Genomic DNA, 19,538 nt, shown 5'->3' on the forward strand with positions numbered 1-19,538 from the left:
CCCTTCTATGGTCCGATTAGGGGAAGACCGTATGAGGACCAAATCATCTACACACACACACAAATCTTTAGGTGGATTTTCACAATATGATACAGCGAGAAATAATTATAGAATTTCTGTCATAATTAATACAAATAAACAGTTCAGGGATAATATATAGTAAAACCAAGCAAAATGGAGATACTGTGAGAGATATCTTTCTGTCTGGAGTTTCTATGTTCTTGATGTGTGTCTTATTTGTTCTAATTTGTCTGAATAAAGTGGCTATAAATGACTGTGTTGTATTTGGCGCTATATCAATAAAAGTTGAACTGAATGAAATTCTGTCTTTGTGAAGAAAAGCGGCAGTGTTGTAAATGTTGTGGCAGGCACATGTGAAGAAAAGACAAACGCGTGCGTTTCTAGGATTTAATGCCAAATTGCAACTATTCACAAGCATTTGAGGGTGTAACTGACAAATGTTACATATGGTGATTTGACCGCCATTAAAGTGCAGTTCTCAGTAGTAATGCATCAGGGAGCCGACTCATTCCTTTTAAATATTTACATTCAGATTATTGTTTCAATAAAAAAATGGTTTGGGAACAGATGGCATAAACACCACTTTGAGACACATGTCAGACGTGTGTGTTCAAGTGTGTGTGTGTCATTCTTAAATCACCAACTCGGACAAAAAAGTCCTTAAAAACTCACACACACACCATGCACAGGCCATTCAATGACTATCAGCTGATCGTACAGTGCTATGACCACTGAGATAGCAAAAATAAAACAACTAAATATTGCACATATCTGCCTCACCAAAGTGGGTGTTTCGATACAAATCACAATCAAATGAATATTTCCACCGTATCATCATGAATAGAAATGTTGTTTGTTATGATATTAACAAGTGTAAATATTCCTAATCACCATCAATCTCCTGCTGTTCATGTACTGAGCTCCCTGAGAGCTGCAGGACGAGCATCATCACACGAGAAATAGCAGTGTGTTCCTGTTATTAAAAAAAAAACATAATTGGATTTGCATTTATAAATGGACTCAGGATTAACTGCCATAACTGCCTTCTACGCAGCATATGGAGCAAAATGTACATATGCAGCTGGCATAGGCTGGCTGAGAAATTACATCCAAACGTGTGTCATTACGAGCAAACATGCAAATGTTTAAACATCAGACTCAGTCTGAACGACAGCGATGTTACTTTTGTACTTTCGTGCCTCAGAGGCTGTGAATACGCTGACTTGGCTTTTAAGTGTATGACCAACATACACAAGCTGCGTATTCAAAATCCCTCTCATAGTTCATCTTCATCTCAACTTTTCATGTAAAAAAAAAAAAAAAAATCCTCTTTGTATCAGGAGGCTTTTTAACACAGCTAAACTGAGATGTAATAACAAGCTATGCACTGACATTATTATATATGCAGATGGAAGTAAACATGTCAAGTTTCTACTTTGTGCACCTTGATAAACAAGCCAGTGACTGACGTCAGTGTGTTTTTGGTCGATCAAGGAATTACAGAGAGAACGTGACACGTTCAAAAACGGTCAAAACAGAACAACTGCGCTCCTGAGAGAACAGCGTTTGGCACCAAAACCCAAAAAGAAGAGCTGGTGCAGACGTGCAGATGGTACGATTTAATAAGACTTTCAACATTTCAGGTAGTTTTCCATCAGTATGTTTGGGAGCTCTCTCATACAGTGCATGGTCATTCCTTCTAATACTGACAAAATAACAAGAAAACATTGCAAAATGCCAAAACGATATATTTCCTTTTGTTTCAGGGAAAGAAAAAAAACAAATTTCCATAACATCACATGAGGAAAAAAAAAAATAAAAGCCATAATGACACAGATTCCCATCCACACTTTTTCAAGTAAACGTAGATTCAAGTGACTTAATTCTCCCGAATCTCCCTTGTATGAATGTGGCCATTATTTGTACCCAGTTTACAGCAAAGCTGCACATTTTCTCCACTTTGTTACGTCTTTTTAAAAAGAGTTGCACCATTGCACTGTACCATGGACTTTTATGTAATACAGTAAACAAAGTTTCTTTAAATGTGGCATTAAAGGTTGAAAATGATCCACGGATGTTAAAACATGAGATTGTTCCACCTCTCAACAACAAAAAATTAAATACATTTAAAAAAAAAAAATTAAAATAGAGGAATGACACTGGCTGCATGTATTTGGCATGAGAGCTCAACCATTACTGGATTAAAAAAACAAAAACAAACATTTGGGTCCGTCACGTAAAATTACCCATCATCCTCTGCGTTGCAGAGTTTCCCGCTCGAACGCGAGCAGTTTGGGTTGCGTGGCGACGTGACCGCGTCATCTTCAGTCACTGAGTTGAACGCATCCGACTGGATTCAGACCCGACGAGTCAAATCTGCAGCGGCGAGAAGGCGTAGAAGGGAAACTGGGCCTCGTCCTCATCCACAAAGAAGCACTGGAAGTAGGGCATCTCGTCTGCGGCAGAAACAGACAGTGACAAATATCCTGCGACAGCATTTCATGTCATCGAGTAGTAGAATAATCACCTTCCATGACGAAGCTGTCTGATACGGCCGGCTCCGCTGTTAAAAAGGGCCACGCTGTTATCAGTCACACAATAAAGGTTATTTCAAATGATCTCAGATTGCAGCGGCGACGCACTTTACCTTTAACTTTCTCCTCCTTGGCGAGTTTCTTCTCAACGGGTTTTTCTGCAAAACGATTTGTGTTTACATGAAAAATTATGAATGAAAACGCACTCAATCAAAGATTTAGTGAATAGAGCACCTTTCTTTGCAGGCTCCTGTATCTCTCTGAGAACTTTCCTTTCTTCTAAAAACCACAAGAAAAGATCAAAGCAAAAGTATTTTTAGTTCTTTTTTTTTTTTTTTACTTTTCAAACAACAACGCTCATTTAATAACTGTGAATAGCTTTTTCCAAATGGCTAGTATTCATCTGTGGTTCCTGCTCAGATCTTAAAATGGAAACCTACAATCAAAAATAAAATCACACATGTGAATAAATACAGATAAAACAAGCAAACAAACAACAACAACAAAAAACAATCCATATAGAATCGTCGGTCAACCACCAGGCAAACTGTGTGGATTTAAGTTTTGAGGCTAATGACAGATTTACCTTTAGCATCCTCTTGTTTGACAACCTTCTTCTCAGCTGGTGTTTCCCAAAGAAAACAAATAATAAGAATATTACACATTTTACATGTCTGTTTTATTTCAATCAAATGGAAACAAGCTATTATAAACCTTTACTTTGGAGAATTATTTGAACAAGCACTCCTTTCCTCAGTGTAAGGTACAAAAGCACTAATGGGTTATCCTGAAGTGTAACAGGATTAAAATGTTTACATGTCAGTATTTTTAAGTTGAAATGACTAAATAGATCATCAAAATAAAAAAATAAAAACATAGATTTTGTTTGTTTGTTGATTGAGTAGTAATGCCAACATCACCAACAACAAAACAAAAATGAACCAACAGGGACATTAAAACCTTAAAACCTTGTATAATGTTAATTTGATAACATCTTAAGTATGAAAACAATCAATTGCATGTTGTCCTATAAAAAGTAATAACTGTAGTTATCTATCGATATTTCATTTAGTAAACAATGACACAATTTAATACTCAAGAAGGCCTCCAGTAGAAATTAAAGCAAATTAGGGTCAATTATCTAATTAACTTTTAAATGATGTAAAACTCTGTTAAAAATCCTTAAACTAATATCAGTATGCAGCATTTGACTTTCATACTAATTTTCAAAATCAGAAGGAAAACATTTTCAGCATTGCGCAGCAAAGGTTCTGTTTTTATTGTGAAAAGCAAAATGGCTATTTTCCCCTACGGGTGAGCAAGCTGCCTTCATGTTGTACCCAGATTACATGTTAAATCACGTCTCATGTTGTAATCAGATTACCAAATGGCTTACATGAGCTCAGTTTGTACCAAAGCGCAACTAACATATTAACTCGATGATTTTAAATGAGCTGCGCCATGAGGGAACAACATGACTTATTTAACATAAAATATCTTCAATTTTTGAAAGTATTTTTGAGAATACCACAGCATCAAATTTCAAAAGATAAATGAATATAGAAATAGTCATAAAATGCTCAAGTTACATGAAAATAATGGGACAAATAGCAGCATATTTCTGCAATAAAAGCTGGTTTGATCAATGGTTTGTAGTTATATTAAGAATATCACACCTTTCTTTACTGCCGCTGGTTTGTCCTTCTCTTTCGGGGTCTCCAGGTCTGCAAAAGAAACAAAAGGTCCAATGTGAGACTTTTGCATGAAGAACTTTAATGTAGATAACGCTCGCCGTCCAACAATGCTGACTTCGCATTGTTTCAGCTTTGCCACATGAGAAGAAGTCTCACAGCTCGAAGCGGAGCGCGAGGCAACTATGAAGCTCCGATCACATTTTGAAGAGACGTGTTGTTGTTTTGCAAAACAGCCCGAAGACATGAAGTGTCCGTGCTCCAGATTTAAAATGAGCGCGCTGCACTCGTGTCAGTTTGAACTCACATGTTTCTGGCTGAGAGCAAAACCTTCTCTCCATATTGTTTTCTGTAGCATTGGTCACACTGCGGCAAGTTATGCATGTTTTCAGGGTTAAAGGTGAATCTATTATATAGGAGGCGATCAGTGCATGCTGTATTTTAAACACCAGTCACAATGTGCATCCCTAAAGTTATTTCTAAAGGTCACTGTGGGAAAACAGCTGTTTTCCACATGACTTTAACAGTTGAATGTTTTTTTTTTTTTTTTTTTACAACAATTCATTGTTGATTTGTTTCAGCAGCTGTCAGGCTTTCTCTCCCTCCAAGCGATTCAATTTGATCTCTTAGAAAAACAGCAACCAGCAACCTACATTTAGCAACCAGTCACAACCCCACACTGAATTTCTGCTTTTGCAGAAACACCACCGATGTACCTTTCTTCATGCCGACCGATTTGGCCTTTTTTCTCAACCCAGCTGGAGCGTCAGAGAGAAAAAGCAAGTAATCTGTGACCATCTTATATGTAATTATTTATCTAACGGTCATTTTCAAAGTGTGGGACAGGCCACCTCAAGGGGGGGGGTTGAGGATGTTTGTCTTTTAATCACAACTATTAATTATTGTTACCACAAGTTAAATGTTAAATATTGTACATTACCTGCTACAAGTTGGAATAAAACTACTTTAGCTTGATCTGTAATTAAAGTGAAATACACGAGCTGGTCAGCAAACATGTAAAAGTAGTTTATTTGTGTAATTCTCTCGAGCCGGGGTGTCCAACCTCGGTCCTGGAGGGCCAGCGTCCTACATGGCTGAACTGTCTCCCAGTTGCAACACACCTGATTGCAATGAGGGGCTTTTTCACAACCTTAGTGATGACATCATCATTAGGTTTTAGGTCTGCTGAAGCAGGGAGAGAGCTAAAACATACAGGACACTGGTTCTCCAGGACTGAGTTTGGACGCCCCTGCTCGAGAGTTATTCCCCAATAACCCACAGTAATCTAGGTCTTAGCAAAACTACACATGTTTTTTAAATCGAACATGATGAATTATAGACAATACAACAGTTGAAGTCAATGAATAAATACCTACAAGATAATAACAAATTTTTAAAGTATCAATCGAGCACAATAACAGCTGTGCTTGTCACTGCTTATAATTCTTGATATGTGTTACTATTAATGGGAAAAACATAGACGTTAAAGCTTTCAGAGAGAGAGGAAGGCTCACCGGACCACACTTTGAAAACCTCTGACCAATCAGAAAGGACCATTTTAAAGCATTTGTCACAAATCATGACAATGTGGGGAATCAAAAGTTGAGTTTGTACCTTTCTTAACAGCTGGTTTAACTTTCTCCTCTGTTGCTCTGAGCTCTGAGTGAACAGAAGCACAGCCTCTTCAGAACAACATGGAATTACTCGTCAACAGTAGATTTAGAGGTATTTTCTGTTTGTATCAACGCAAACCACCAGCATGATCACACTACCTTTCTTCTTTGTGAGAGGTTTGGCTTTTTCCTTCTTTGTTTCAGCCTTCATCTTAGACGGAGCTAAATTAAATAAGAAGTTAAGTTGTTTAACATGTCTATGTGAGTGTGTTTACAGTATACCCATGTACTTTAATAAACTGAAAGATAAACACAAGTCTTCATCAGCTATGGAACTACGGTAAATGTTCATGTAAGTCTAAATGAATACCTACCCTTCTTTTCCTGAGCTGCTTTGAGTTTCTCCTTTTCAACAACTGACTCTGTGAATAAAAGAGAATTTATTTATTCCAGGTGTTGCTTTGCTGGGATCTGAGACTAAATAATGGTTCCACTTGCTTTACCTTTTTTGACGAGACTTGATGGTTTGTCTGTAGAATCTAAAGAGAAAGATTAAAAAAAATTATGATGTGATTGATAGTTTTTAAATGTTTGATTGAGATGCAAAGGCCATTAAGATATAGGACATTTATTTTGGGGATGTTATAGTTGCAAAGAAACTCTGGCTTTCAACAGGTAGAATTGAAAAATTGCAGCTGTCGTTTATTCAATGTACTATAAAAGCAAAGTTTATTTTGCGAGGTGTCTGATTTTGTCTTTTCTTTCTCGTCAACAACAAAAAACACAACAAATAGAAAGCTGCTCCCTTTGAAACACTGTAAGCTCAGAAAACTCAGCTGATTGATCATGCACGTGATTGATCAGCTGATCACCAAAGATTACCAAGAAGGGATGAAGTGACTAATGTTAATGCTGAGTCCTCATGCTGCAGTGAAGCATTATAGTCTGCAATCTGTCATGACCTGATCATGACATCATTCAATATCCCAACAGTGGAGTTTGTAGGATATCAGAAATCAAAGCCACTACAAACACAACATTTCTTTATACCTTTCTTCTTTCTAGCTGGTGAGGGTTTTGCTTTGGTAACGGCCGCTACAGAATAATAAATGGTGACATTAACTAGAATCAACACAAATAATTCAAATACACCCAAAACAGCTAGTTATTGAGAAGAAAGGGAACAAACCTTGTTTGTGAGTCACCGGCTCAAACTGCTCCTTCACAGCTTCTGAAGAATAAAATGCAACACAAGTCGATTATTCCTCAACTATAATCTAAATACCTTCAATTTTCATTACACGCTTTTAATCTCTGTACGTAATCACCTTTTTTCGTTGCTACTGGTTTGGCTTTTTCTTTTGGAGTCACACTCACTAAGATAGAAAAATATAACACAGCCACAGTTTGAGGAAATACCAAGTTAGTAAAAGATGGTTGTGCAGGTTACATTTCACGTGTCAAACGTCTGCAGTACCTTTCTTCAATGGCACCACCTTCACCTCCTCCTTTGCTATGGAGACGTTCTTGTGTGGCACTTCTGATTCTGGACGATGTGAATATAAATCACAAATTTTACTACACCTTTTGAAGCCACGCAAATGTGTGAAGTGAGATAAAGCTAATGAAACAGGAATATATAAGCTTCCTACCTTTGAGTGTCGGTGCTGCTTTCGCCTTCACCGGAGCAGCAACTGTGAAAAGAAATGTGACGTTCAGCCTCAAAGGAAAGTTCAAGCGAACATATTTTCCTTCAAATACCAATACATAGTGAGATTATATGCTATACCATGTATAAACACAATATTACTTACTATATTTCTCTATACTTTAAATTAATAGCCCATCAGGGTATTTATCCACACTGAATTTAAAGTGTTAGATTCTAGAAATATTTATATTTTTTTCACACTGCAGGATATACTACATTTCCAAATATTTCGAGCAGTGCCAAGGAAAATGTTGATTTAAGTAAAAGAAAAGAAAAACAAGAACATTTATCAAGCAAGTGCACATATTTGGTAACTTGTGCACCTTTTTATATTTTCTTCTAAACTCACATTGAAAAACATAGAGAGAGGTATTATTTTTGTTATTTTCTACAATATTTTGCATCAACAAGTTACAGTATCTGTTATTAGTAAACTAAATATATCATTGTATTGTAGAAAATGACGACAAAAATTAATAATTTCTGATTAATTTTCAGGGTGGCTATAGCACATTGAGAGAATTTTCTGAGCACAAATGGTGAAACATTATAATTTTTGACTAGTTTATTTTTCTAATGAGATTTGCTTGTATAATCGGATTCAGTGGTGTATTTCTATACCAACCTTAAATAATTTAAGTATAGAAATATTTTACAACACCTTAGGATTCAAATGTTCAATTTATACAAATTCTAACGAGTGCCTTGAAATGGTAGAAGTTGGGCTGACTGTTATCTTAACTGTTACTTTTAGTGAATAAATGGGTTCAGTGATTGTTGCCTTGTGCTGGTTTGAAATATGTGTGGGAACTTGGACTTCATCCATTACTGCATATTTTTGATTGCATTTGCTCCTGGAACACAGTGGTGCATTGTTGTGGTGGGTATGGCTGCACAATGGGGGTAAAGTGGGGGTCAGGATGTGGGGGGGGGGGGTTGTGCAATCTCGTGACCAATGAGGGGCTTGAACCTGCGACCCGCTGGTCCCTTGCCAAACACTTTGGTACAAACTGGGTCATTTTAGGTTTGTTGTACACTGTTACATTGGTGAAAATACCTTTTTTTATTGGTGTTGGTTTGACTTTTTCTCTTGAAGTGACCGGCACTAAGAAAGAAAATACAAAACGCTGATAAAGTACTTAGAGATGATAAAAGTCTGCTTGGTGGGAAGATGGAAACATATTAAAATCATGTACCTTTCTTCAGTGGCACCACCTTTGCCTTCTCCTTGGTTAGGGAGACATTTTTATGCGGTGCTTCTGACACTGGAATACATTTGATAGGTTTAACAATTAATGGCGCGATCATGTACACAGCTCAGCATGTAAAGATGTTTGATGTTGTCTCACCTTTGACTGCTGGTGCTGGTTTCTCTTTTACTGGAGCAGCTGCGACACAAAAGAGAGATTCAATCCCCTCTTATACCATTTATAAAGCAGAAATGAAAGTGAGCATATTAATAGACAAAACTAAGCATAAAATACCCTTTAAGTACACACATGATCTGGAAACGATTGAAAGTAATTTTTTTTTAGGTTTTTCAACTTGAAGCAGTTTAAGTAGTGTAAAAAATGTGATGCAGATTAAATATTATTATTGTTATATTATTAACATTGGCATTATTCAACTTCAATTTATCTTTTTTTAAATCTAACTCTTTTTTTTTAAATTGTGCTACATTTTCTATATTTATATTTATTTATATACATAAAGTTATTCATATTAATCCGATAATGAAAGAGACACACTCCACCAGACACACTCTTGATACAATTATGAATGTAAATGGTGAAATAGACGATGAGTTTAGGAAAGTACCCATATATACACTGCATTAAACAACCACAGGCTGTGTGACTATATTGATATTTGCATTACTTTGGTATTGAGATTATGTTTTTCCTTTTTGTTTAGTCGTAGGGTGATATGTGGGAAAGAGGTGGATTAAATAAGCTTGTTTTATTGATTTGATGATGAATGCAACGCTGTATATTTACCCTTCTAATATCCCCTTTATAATAACCCATACCTTTCTTTGTCTTTTCTGGTTTCAGCTTCTGCTTTGAAACCTCTGCTGCTGTATAAATCAGAAATATCAAATACACATTACACACACCCAAATAAATGTTATGAAGAATAAGTAATTTACTATTAACACCAAATACAATATATATATTGTACAGGATCATCTCTTCATAATGTAATTCCATAGACTTTATCTTCTATCTATTGCACAGAAAACAGAAATATCGCAAACATTTTTCACTTTATTGTTCATAATTTCAGATCATAATTCATTTAAATAAAAAATGCAATACCTTAAAAAAAATATACAATTTCTTTATTCTCGGGCCACAATTGTCACAATTTAACTTTAGTTGAGATTAAAGATAACAGATTAAACTATGAACTTTTCTCATATATTCATATTTATTTCAAAGCACCTGCATCTGTTTCATCAGAGGTTGTTTTTGTGATATCCAAATGATGCAAACCTTTTTTGGGAGTCGCTGACTCGACCTTTTTCTCCTTGACAGCTTCAGCTAGAAAAGTTAAAAAAAAAAAAAAAAAGGTGGCATGAAGTGTTGATTGAGATCACAAGGTCACTCTTCACTGTAAACTAAAATAGCCGCCTGATGAAATGTTTTCTTTCTAATTAATTTAATTGTGCCATGTTACAAAAATAAAACGTTGTATTTATATGTTGTTTTTGTTTAACAACATGATTTAAAGTAAACCTTTGACTGTAACTGATGAAAGTGATATAATAGAAATGAAAAGTTACTGATTCTGTGTTTCCAAATGAAAAGAGTTGAAGAGCTGCTGTGCTTTTAACTTTTTTAACAACACTGGTAGTTCCTGTCACTACCTTTTCTCGTTGGTGCTGGTTTGACTTTATCTCTTGCAGGGACAGGCACTAAAAATGAAAAAGTGAAAAACACAAACAGTTTGCACTTGAAATGATGAAGGTGTGTGTTTGTCGTGAAAATGCAAAAAAACCCCAAAACAAGATGAATTTACCTTTTTGCAGAGGCACCACTTTCACCTTCTCCTTGGAAAGGGAAACGTTTTTGTGTGGTGCGTCTGAGTCTGGAACAAGATAATTGAGAATGAAAGTTAATACTTTGTGTGAATTTAGTCATGAGGGCCTGGTGTCCTCTCACCTTTAACGACTGGTGCCGGTTTCGCCTTTCGTGCAGGAGCTTCTACACAAGAACAGTTTATGGTCAGCATCACAGCGAACAAGGGGAATTAAAACGATGCAAGTTCAATCGTCCTTCATTACCTTTCTCTTTAACGACTGGCTTGAGCTTCTGCTTTGAAACCGCAGTGGCTGAACAGAAGAAAACATGATGTAAAACCTTGTTATGAGCATTAAAACCCTTTGAAATCTATAGTTCAGATATAGAATATGACACTTACCTGTCTTTACAGAGGCTGTTTTGGTTTTCTCCTTCGGCAACTTCATCACTGGAATAGAATACACGGCAACATCAGTCAGTTTACATATTTATTCCAGCTCTGGGACGTAAAGGAACAAACTGAATTACCTTTCTTCATGAGAACGATCTTAACCCTCTCTTTGACCAGAGAGGCATTCCTGGCTGCACCTTCTTCTTCTATAAACAGACGTTTTGTGTTGAGATTAAATCGCATTTACACTTCATCTTCATCATTTCAATTCATCTTGAGACATTAAACATGATTACCTTTCTCCAAACGGACTGGTTTGGCCTTTTCTTTTGCAGCATCTGTGTGTTGAAGGTTTATTGTTTCTAAAGGTATAATGGCTTCATTCATATGGTCGTATGTGATCATTTGGTGTTTCAGTACTAAAACTACTGTCAACCGATAGTATTTTATGAGGGCAAACAATACAAATGTTACCTTTGATTGCAGGAGCTGCTTTGGCTTTTTCTTTCTTCACCTCTGTGTCGCGACACAGGAGAGAACAACAAGTTGGAATTTAAGCAATTTTTTTCTGTGAATTGATAATCTGGTTATACTGAGGATTTAAGTAAATACCATTGTCATTTGTGTAAAAAAACCAACAACAACAAATTTGGTGAAAAACAACAACAACACAAAAGGCAGTCAAATGTAAACATTTTTTATAATGTCCAAGTACATTTTTGCAACCCAAATTTTGGTAAATATTCTTTACTGCTTGGTTATTACAAAATGTTGCTCCAATCCCACTGAGTCATACTGTGATAAACTAAAACGAGGTTGAAACGGCTGATCTAATAGACTCTAGTATCTTTAATTCCCTCATGAAGGTTTTGATGTTTGGTAAATAAATAAATATGCAAAGCAATAAAGTGAGAGTATAACAGACCTTTCTTTGGAGAACCTTCCTTTGCCTTTTCTTTAGACACTGCCGCATCTAAAAATGACAATATTTGTTATGATTGTGGAAGTTTGACCATGTTTGTGTTTACAGTGCGAGAAAACAGCATCATCACTGCATAACGGTAACAGTTCCCTACCTTTCTGAACAGGCTTGACCTTTGGTGCAGATACTTTAATTTCTGAGAAAAGATGAGATAAAAAAAAAAAAAAAGATAGATTTATAACATCAATGACATCCATCAATCTTATAATATGTTATTTGCAAACCCCTATAATTTATATAAAGTAATTTATTTCAATATTCTGCTGGTTCAAGTGTTTTCAACATGGTTTATTTGAAGAGAGAAACCTTTCAAGTGGCTGCAGGAACTGAAAGCTTGGTCTTACCTGGTTTTACAGGTTTAGGTTGTGTCTTGTGCTTTGGTTCCTTCTTGGGCTCCTTGTGAGCGGCCACTGCTGGAAAATCATGACGAGAAAAAACTCGGACTATACAGACTGATAAGGTATTTTGTAGTAAAACATTTAAAAAGTTTAATCTGAAAAGAATACTACTTTACCTTCCTTTACGAGCGCCGGTTTGGCAGCCATCTTGGGAGCTTCTACAGTTCAGCAGACCAAAATGAAAACAACAGCGCGTGAGAGCAATGAAATTATAATTTACTGCATGATTATCATAATCATATACAGGTGCGTGATTGGTTATAATCTGACAGATTCAGTAGGTTTGAGATGCCGTTAAACTCACTGTTTAAGTGCTATTAAATTGGTCACCTGCCATTATGTCTAATAGATATAGTGGAAGACAGGTTATAAGAACGACCACACACGTGGTAAAATAAGCAAAGTTGACTTTGACCAATGCAGAACTTCCATTGGACCATTCAGAAAAGGTTCACGAGATTTAAATTCACACATTGTATAATAAAAAAAGTTACTTACCTGTTTTTTTCAGGTCAGGAACCGTTTGCTGTTTAGAAGCTTTCACCTTTACAGACCTCGAAGGTTCATCAGCTGAAACAGACACAAAGAAAGCTTTCCTCGGGTCCTGCTGTTGTTGAATCTTATACTTTAATCGCCAGTGCTTTCAACCATTAGTGAATCTCTCTCACCTTCCTTTGTTACATTCAGGCGTTCCTTTTGGAGCACAGGCCTCATCTCTTTCCTGGTGACTTTTATCTTTCTGGCAGACTTTGGGAATTTAGAATCTGAAAAGAAAATTCAAGAACCCTTTAAAAAAAAAGCAGTCATACCAGCTTGGTAACCTTTACAGAAAGAGGAACTACAGTTTATAATTATCACAGTCAATCAAGTGAAGTCATTTTTAATTATTCTTAAGATTTAATTGACATTGATGAATGTAGTTCTCTTGGTTTGCAGCATACCTGTCTCAGTGACTGTCTTCACTACAGGTTCTTTGTCCTCTTTAGAAGTTGTCTTGTCCACTTTTTCTTCTTTAGATACTTTTGTTGGTTTCTTTTGTTCTTTGTTAATTCCCTCTTTCTTTTCTTTGGTAGGCTTTTCACCCTTCACTGCTCCGTGTTTTACCACTTTCTCTGTGAGGGCATCTTTTGGTTTTGTTTCTTCTTTAGATGGTTTTAAAACCAACTCTTCTTTTGTTGACTTCTTCTCTGGCTTGTCACCAGATTTCTTCACCTCCTTTTCTTTTGACGGTTTCTTGACTTCTTTTTCTTCTTTGGGGGCTGTCTTGATTTCTTTCTCTTCTTTTAGAGGTTTCTTCACTTCTTTTTCTTCTTTGGGAAGTTTCTGCAATTCTTTCTCTTCTTTTAGTGGTTTCTTCACTTCTTTTTCTTCTTTGGGAAGTTTCTTCAGTTCTTTCTCTTCTTTTAGTGGTTTCTTCACTTCTTTTTCTTCTTTGGGAAGTTTCTGCAATTCTTTCTCTTCTTTTAGAGGTTTCTTCACTTCTTTTTCTTCTTTGGGAAGTTTCTTCACTTCTTTTTCTTCTTTTAGTGGTTTCTTCACTTCTTTTTCTTCTTTGGGAAGTTTCTGCAATTCTTTCTCTTCTTTTAGTGGTTTCTTCACTTCTTTTTCTTCTTTGGGAAGTTTCTTCACTTCTTTTTCTTCTTTGGGAAGTTTCTGCAATTCTTTCTCTTCTTTTAGTGGTTTCTTCACTTCTTTTTCTTCTTTGGGAAGTTTCTGCAATTCTTTCTCTTCTTTTAGAGGTTTCTTCACTTCTTTATCTTTGGGAAGTTTCTTCAGTTCTTTCTCTTCTTTTAGTGGTTTATTCACTTCTTTTTCTTCTTTGGGAAGTTTCTGCAATTCTTTCTCTTCTTTTAGTGGTTTATTCACTTCTTTTTCTTCTTTGGGAAGTTTCTGCAATTCTTTCTCTTCTTTTAGTGGTTTCTTCACTTCTTTTTCTTCTTTGGGAAGTTTCTGCAATTCTTTTTCTTCCTTTAGTGGTTTCTTCACTTCTTTTTCTTCTTTGGGAAGTTTCTTCACTTCTTTTTCTTCTTTGGGAAGTTTCTGCAATTCTTTCTCTTCTTTTAGAGGTTTTTTCACTTCTTTTTCTTCTTTGGGAAGTTTCTGCAATTCTTTCTCTTCTTTTAGTGGTTTCTTCACTTCTTTTTCTTCTTTGGGAAGTTTCTTCACTTCTTTTTCTTCTTTGGGAAGTTTCTTCAGTCCCTTCTCTTCTTTTAGTGGTTTCTTCACTTCTTTTTCTTCTTTGGGAAGTTTCTGCAATTCTTTCTCTTCTTTTAGAGGTTTCTTCACTTCTTTATCTTTGGGAAGTTTCTTCAGTCCTTTCTCTTCTTTTAGTGGTTTCTTCACTTCTTTTTCTTCTTTGGGAAGTTTCTGCAATTCTTTCTCTTCTTTTAGAGGTTTCTTCACTTCTTTATCTTTGGGAAGTTTCTTCACTTCTATTTCTTCTTTGGGGTGTTTCTTCACTTCTTTTTCTTCTTTGGGAAGTTTCTTCAATTCTTTCTCTTCTTTTAGAGGTTTCTTCACTTCTTTGTCTTCTTTGGGAAGTTTCTTCACTTCTTTCTCTTCTTTGGGAAGTTTCTTCAATTCTTTCTTTTCTTTGGGGTGTTTCTTCACTTCTTTCTCTTCTTTTAGAGGATTCTTCAATTCTTTATCTTCTTTGGGAAGTTTCTTCACTTCTTTCTCTTCTTTTAGGGGTTTCTTCAATTCCTTTTCTTCTTTGGGAAGTTTCTTCAATTCTTTATCTTCTTTGGGAAGTTTCTTCACTTCTTTCTCTTCTTTTAGGGGTTTCTTCAGTTCCTTTTCTTCTTTGGGAAGTTTCTTCATTTCTTTCTCTTCTTCTAGAGGTTTCTTCACTTCTTTCTCTTCTTTGGGAAGTTTCTTCACTTCTTTCTCTCCTTTGGGAAGTTTCTTCACTTCTTTGGGAAGTTTCTTCAATTCTTTCTCTTCTTTTAGAGGTTTCTTCATTTCTTTCTCTTCTTTGGGAAGTTTCTTCAATTCTTTCTCTTCTTTTAGAGTTTTCTTCACTTCTTTCTCTTCTTTGGGAAGTTTCTTCAATTCTTTTTCTTCTTTGTGAAGTTTCTTCATTTCTTTCTCTTCTTTGGGAAGTTTCTTCAATTCCTTTTCTTCTTTGGGAAGTTTCTTCATTTCTTTTTCTTCTTTGGGAAGTTTCTTCATTTCTTTTTCTTCTTTGGGAGACTTTTTAACTTCTTTAAGCTCGTCTTTAAGTGCTTTGTTTATTTGTTGCTCCTTTTTGCCAGGTGTTTTCACTTCTCTCTTTTCTTTTATTGGTTCCTTGACCACCTTTTCATCTTCAGTTGGTTTGACTCCTGCTTTATCTTTAACAGGGGCTTTAACCTGTTCGTCTTCTTTCAGAGGCTTCTTCAAGTCTTTCTTATCTTTGAGAAGTTTTTTGACAAGTAGCCTTAGTTTCAGAGGTGTCTTGATTGTTTCTGTGAGATTTCTGTGGAACTCTGCCTTTTCTTTAGCTGGTGCTATGATGTCTTTATGTTCTTTCTGAGGTTTCTCCACTCCTCTCTCCTCTCGAGATGGTTTTATTACCTTCTCTTCATCCTTGACATGTTTTTCACTAAGTAACTTTTCATTAGATGGTGTCTTCACCTCTTTGACTTCTTTCGGGGGTTTCTTAATTCCTTCCTCTACTTTAGGAGTTTTCTTCACTATGGGTTTCTTGACTGTTGCTTTTTGTTTGTCCGGTGTCTTGACATCTCTCTTTTCTTGAGGCTCTTTGACATCTTTCTTTTCTTTCACTGGTTTCTTCACTTCTTGTTCTTCTTTAAGATGTTTCTGGACGTCTACCTTTTCTTTAGAGGGTTTCTTGACTTCTGTCTTCACTTCAAGAGGCTTTGTGACTTTTTTCCCTTTTTTAGTTAGTGTTTTGACTTCTTTTTCTTCTTTATTAAATTTCCTAACTTCCTTGTCTAATTTGTCTGGTTTCTCATCTCCTGCCTTTTCTGTGGGTGGTGTGATGGTCTCTTTCCCCGCTTTGGCAGGTTTCTTCACTTCTTTCTTCAGTCCTTGCTCGTCTTTCGGAGGTTTATGGGCATGTACTTTTTCATTGGGATGCTTCTTGACTTCTTTCTCTAATTTAGCTGGTTTTTTGATTTCAACCTTTTCTTTGGATGGTTTTGTCTCGTCTTTCTCTTCTTTGGCAGGTTTTTGGACTCCTTTCACTTCTTTGGCAGGTTTTTTGGCTTCTACTTTCTCTTTAAGAGGTTTCTTGACTTCTTTTTCCTCCTTGGCTGGTTTCTTGACTTCAGCCTCGTCTTTGGATGGCTTCTTGACCTTTTCCTCTTCAAGGGGTTTCTTGATGTCTTTCATTTCTGTTGCAGGTAGTTTGACTTCTTTTTCCTCCTTAGGTAGTTTATCTTCTTCTTGTTTATCTTTTAGAAGTTTCTTGACATCTACCTTTTCCTTTGGTGGCTGTTTGACCTCTTTCCTTTCTTTAATTGGTTCCTTCAATTCTGCCTTTTCTGTCAGTGGCTTCTTGATGTCTTTCTCCTCTTTGGCTGGTGTCTTGAGGTCTTTCATTTCTTTCAGCTTTTTCTGTACTTCTTGCTTATCTTTGAGAATTTGCTTGACCTCGAACATTTCTTGAGGAGTTTCCTTGACTTCTTTCTTCTCTTTGACTAATTTCTTGGCGTCTGCCTCATCTTTGGCGGGTTTCTTCTCTCCGGTCATTTTCTTGGGGAGTTTCTTGACCTCTTTCTCCTCTTTAGGTTTCTTGATTTCTCTCGCTTCTTTAGCTGGCTTAGCTACTTCATGCACATCTTTGAGAAGCTTCTTCACCTCTACCTTTTCTTTAAGAGGTTGTTTCACTTCTTTCTCCTCTTTGACTGGTTCCTTGGCTTCTTTCACTTCTTTAGGGGGTTTCTTTATTTCTTGCTCTTCTTTAAGAAGTTTCTTGACTTCTACCTTTTCTTTAGGAGCTTTCTTGACTTCTTTTTCCTCTTTGGCTGGTTTCTTTTCTTCTGCCTTTTTCTTGGGGTGTTTCTTGGGTTCTCGCTCCACTTTGGTTGGTTTCTTAACTTCTTGCTCGTCTTTGGGAAGTGTCTTGGCATCTATCCTTTCTTTAGGTTTCTTAACTTCTTTTTCCTCTTTGGTTGGTTTCTTGACTTCTTGCTCATCTTTGAGAAGTTTCTTGATCTCTGCCTTTTCTTTAAGAGTTTTCTTGACTTCTGGTTCCTCTTTAGCTTGTTCTTTGGCCTTTGCCTGTTCTATGGGTGGTTTTGTTACTACTTCCTTTTCTTTGATTGGTTTCTTTTCTTCCGCCTTTTCCCTGGGGTGTTTCTTGAGTTCTTTCTCCTCTTTGGTTGGTTTCTTTGTTTCTTGCTCATCTTTAAGAAGTTTCTTGACGTCTATCCTTTCTTTAGGCTTCTTAACTTCTCTCTCCTCTTTGGTTGGTTCTTTGTCGTCTGCCTTTTCTTTTGATGGTTTCTTGCCTTCCTTCTCCTCTTTAGTTGGCTTCTTGATGTCTTTTTCTTTAGGTGGTTTTTGGAATTCCATCTGTTTCTTTGGTGGTTCCCTTTCTGTCTCTTCTCTGAGTAGTTTTTCCACCTCTTTCTTGTCTTTCAGATGTTTCTTCACACCTTCCTCTTTTTTGATTGGCTTTTTCACTTGTTTCTTTTGTTTGAGGAGATCCAGCAAGTCTTTCTTCTCCTTGAGAAGCTTCATCCCAGGCTTTTCTTCTAGGAGCAATGATGAACGTTTATAATTTAACAGATAATGTTATGTATAGAAGCATTTTTTAGAAAGAAAATCTATAATTTGTTTTGTAAAATTTATCATTTTCACTTGTTGAGCCAAACATGTACAGTATATGTAACAAATGATGATGTATATTGTACCTTTGAGTTGTTTTTCTTTCTTTTCCAGGGACTTTGCTTCTTTCTTCTCCTTTATTTCTTTTGGTTTGATAACTACAGTTTCTTTAAGTTTGGATTTATCCTCCTTTTTCTCCTCACTTTCGAGTCCTGTAGCTTTGACACGAGCATCAAAACATATTTATAAACAGCACCAGGGTATAAATCAAACTCCTGTGTTTATTGAATTATAATAAAACACAAACACTTCTAATATATAACTATATCATGAGTAAAAGAAGCGAAGAATTTCAAGTTAGTAAAAACATTACCTTTACTGTAGGAATCTTTAATTTCCATTATTCCATATCTTTATGTACATCATATGGAAATATATAAGCCAGTATTAGAATATAAATTGCCAGTACTGACAAACTAAAAAATGGGCCTAACGATGAACAATCATGCTTGCAAAAGCACTAAAAGCATTACTACAAAACAACTATGATTAAAAACACACCACACATAATGTTGTTATCTCATCAAAACAAACAGTAATTCATGAATTTGTTTCTGGGTTTTTATTCAGCCTGTTAGCTCCACCTAGCTGCTGCCTTTATTAATGGCGGTAACTCAAGGACATTTTGAAGGAGGCTTACTTTAGCACACAATTATCACCTTGGGAAATAGGCTTTGCTGAATCATCAGGGGGAAAGAAACTCTATGAAAGACGCTGACTTTTAATAGATGCTGTACTGTTTTAGAATGGAGATAATCCAGTGCAGCTGATCATGCCTCAGGCAATTCATAAACTCAATTTCAATATTTATTCATATCATCTTTCACTGTCATTGATATCCATTTCTTAAAGTTGTCCTATCAAAGAACACATGAGCAACTCATTGTCACATAGTCTTTTTCACATTTAGTTCATCCTAAAGCTGCAAACAGGAAGGACAAATAGCCTCCATTAAATGCAAAACTTGTGATTATACTCTTAATTAAATATGTATATTCATTTTAACTAAAGGGTTGTTAGAGATCTCTAACAATGACTCTTATTTTCCAGTTTTTGATGAGATAATCTAAAAGGAAGTCTTACTTATACTGGAGTCGTGTTGAAATCTTTCTAGTTTTGGTGGAGCAGCAAACAAAATATGGACCTGTTTTTATCATGAATACAAGTCATTCGTTTTTAGTCTGTGATGCTCTGTGAGACAAACTCTCCAACATGTTGGTAACCCGAAGATATTAACACAAAATCGGAAGAAGAAAAAAATGAGATGAGGCGTTGAACATTCAATGAAAACATGAAATATGGTCAAAGTGTATGAACTCACACCAGGAAGCCACACGAC

The 19,538-nt window shown here is 36.0% G+C and overlaps 1 protein-coding gene across 16 annotated transcripts in view; it reads right to left on the reverse strand.

Moving 5' to 3' along the window:
- Positions 1-394: 394 nt before the first annotated feature.
- Positions 395-19,538, reverse strand: part of LOC308142763 (uncharacterized protein) — a 28,625-nt gene continuing 9,481 nt past the window's right edge. For 4 of the 16 annotated variants that reach the window (XM_080513321.1, XM_080513320.1, XM_080513318.1 and 1 more), the window contains 37 exons: positions 18,226-18,357; positions 13,306-18,066; positions 13,033-13,128; positions 12,863-12,934; positions 12,481-12,522; positions 12,311-12,379; positions 12,061-12,102; positions 11,910-11,957; positions 11,459-11,500; positions 11,281-11,322; positions 11,122-11,190; positions 10,994-11,041; positions 10,857-10,904; positions 10,735-10,776; positions 10,592-10,660; positions 10,440-10,487; positions 10,015-10,113; positions 9,600-9,647; positions 8,920-8,958; positions 8,767-8,835; positions 8,628-8,675; positions 7,512-7,553; positions 7,337-7,405; positions 7,188-7,235; positions 7,049-7,090; positions 6,910-6,954; positions 6,363-6,398; positions 6,234-6,281; positions 6,019-6,081; positions 5,861-5,905; positions 4,963-5,004; positions 4,232-4,279; positions 3,142-3,177; positions 2,790-2,834; positions 2,669-2,713; positions 2,549-2,584; positions 395-2,477 (listed from right to left, as the gene is read on the reverse strand). In XM_080513321.1, the coding sequence (XP_080369447.1) occupies positions 2,392-2,477; positions 2,549-2,584; positions 2,669-2,713; positions 2,790-2,834; positions 3,142-3,177; positions 4,232-4,279; positions 4,963-5,004; positions 5,861-5,905; positions 6,019-6,081; positions 6,234-6,281; positions 6,363-6,398; positions 6,910-6,954; positions 7,049-7,090; positions 7,188-7,235; positions 7,337-7,405; positions 7,512-7,553; positions 8,628-8,675; positions 8,767-8,835; positions 8,920-8,958; positions 9,600-9,647; positions 10,015-10,113; positions 10,440-10,487; positions 10,592-10,660; positions 10,735-10,776; positions 10,857-10,904; positions 10,994-11,041; positions 11,122-11,190; positions 11,281-11,322; positions 11,459-11,500; positions 11,910-11,957; positions 12,061-12,102; positions 12,311-12,379; positions 12,481-12,522; positions 12,863-12,934; positions 13,033-13,128; positions 13,306-18,066; positions 18,226-18,357 (6,749 nt within the window). In that variant the 3' untranslated portion in view covers positions 395-2,391. Of the gene's footprint in view, positions 2,478-2,548; positions 2,585-2,668; positions 2,714-2,789; positions 2,835-3,141; positions 3,178-4,231; positions 4,280-4,962; positions 5,005-5,186; positions 5,223-5,860; positions 5,906-6,018; positions 6,082-6,233; positions 6,282-6,362; positions 6,399-6,909; positions 6,955-7,048; positions 7,091-7,187; positions 7,236-7,336; positions 7,406-7,511; positions 7,554-8,627; positions 8,676-8,766; positions 8,836-8,919; positions 8,959-9,599; positions 9,648-10,014; positions 10,114-10,439; positions 10,488-10,591; positions 10,661-10,734; positions 10,777-10,856; positions 10,905-10,993; positions 11,042-11,121; positions 11,191-11,280; positions 11,323-11,458; positions 11,501-11,909; positions 11,958-12,060; positions 12,103-12,310; positions 12,380-12,480; positions 12,523-12,862; positions 12,935-13,032; positions 13,129-13,305; positions 18,067-18,225; positions 18,358-19,538 lie in introns of all 16 variants that reach the window. The other 12 variants (XM_080513326.1, XM_080513327.1, XM_080513319.1 and 9 more) reach the window with 12 other exon arrangements.

Source organism: Blennius ocellaris (assembly GCF_963422515.1).
Source record: "Blennius ocellaris genome assembly, chromosome: 17".
Classification (NCBI taxonomy): Eukaryota; Metazoa; Chordata; class Actinopteri; order Blenniiformes; family Blenniidae; genus Blennius; species Blennius ocellaris.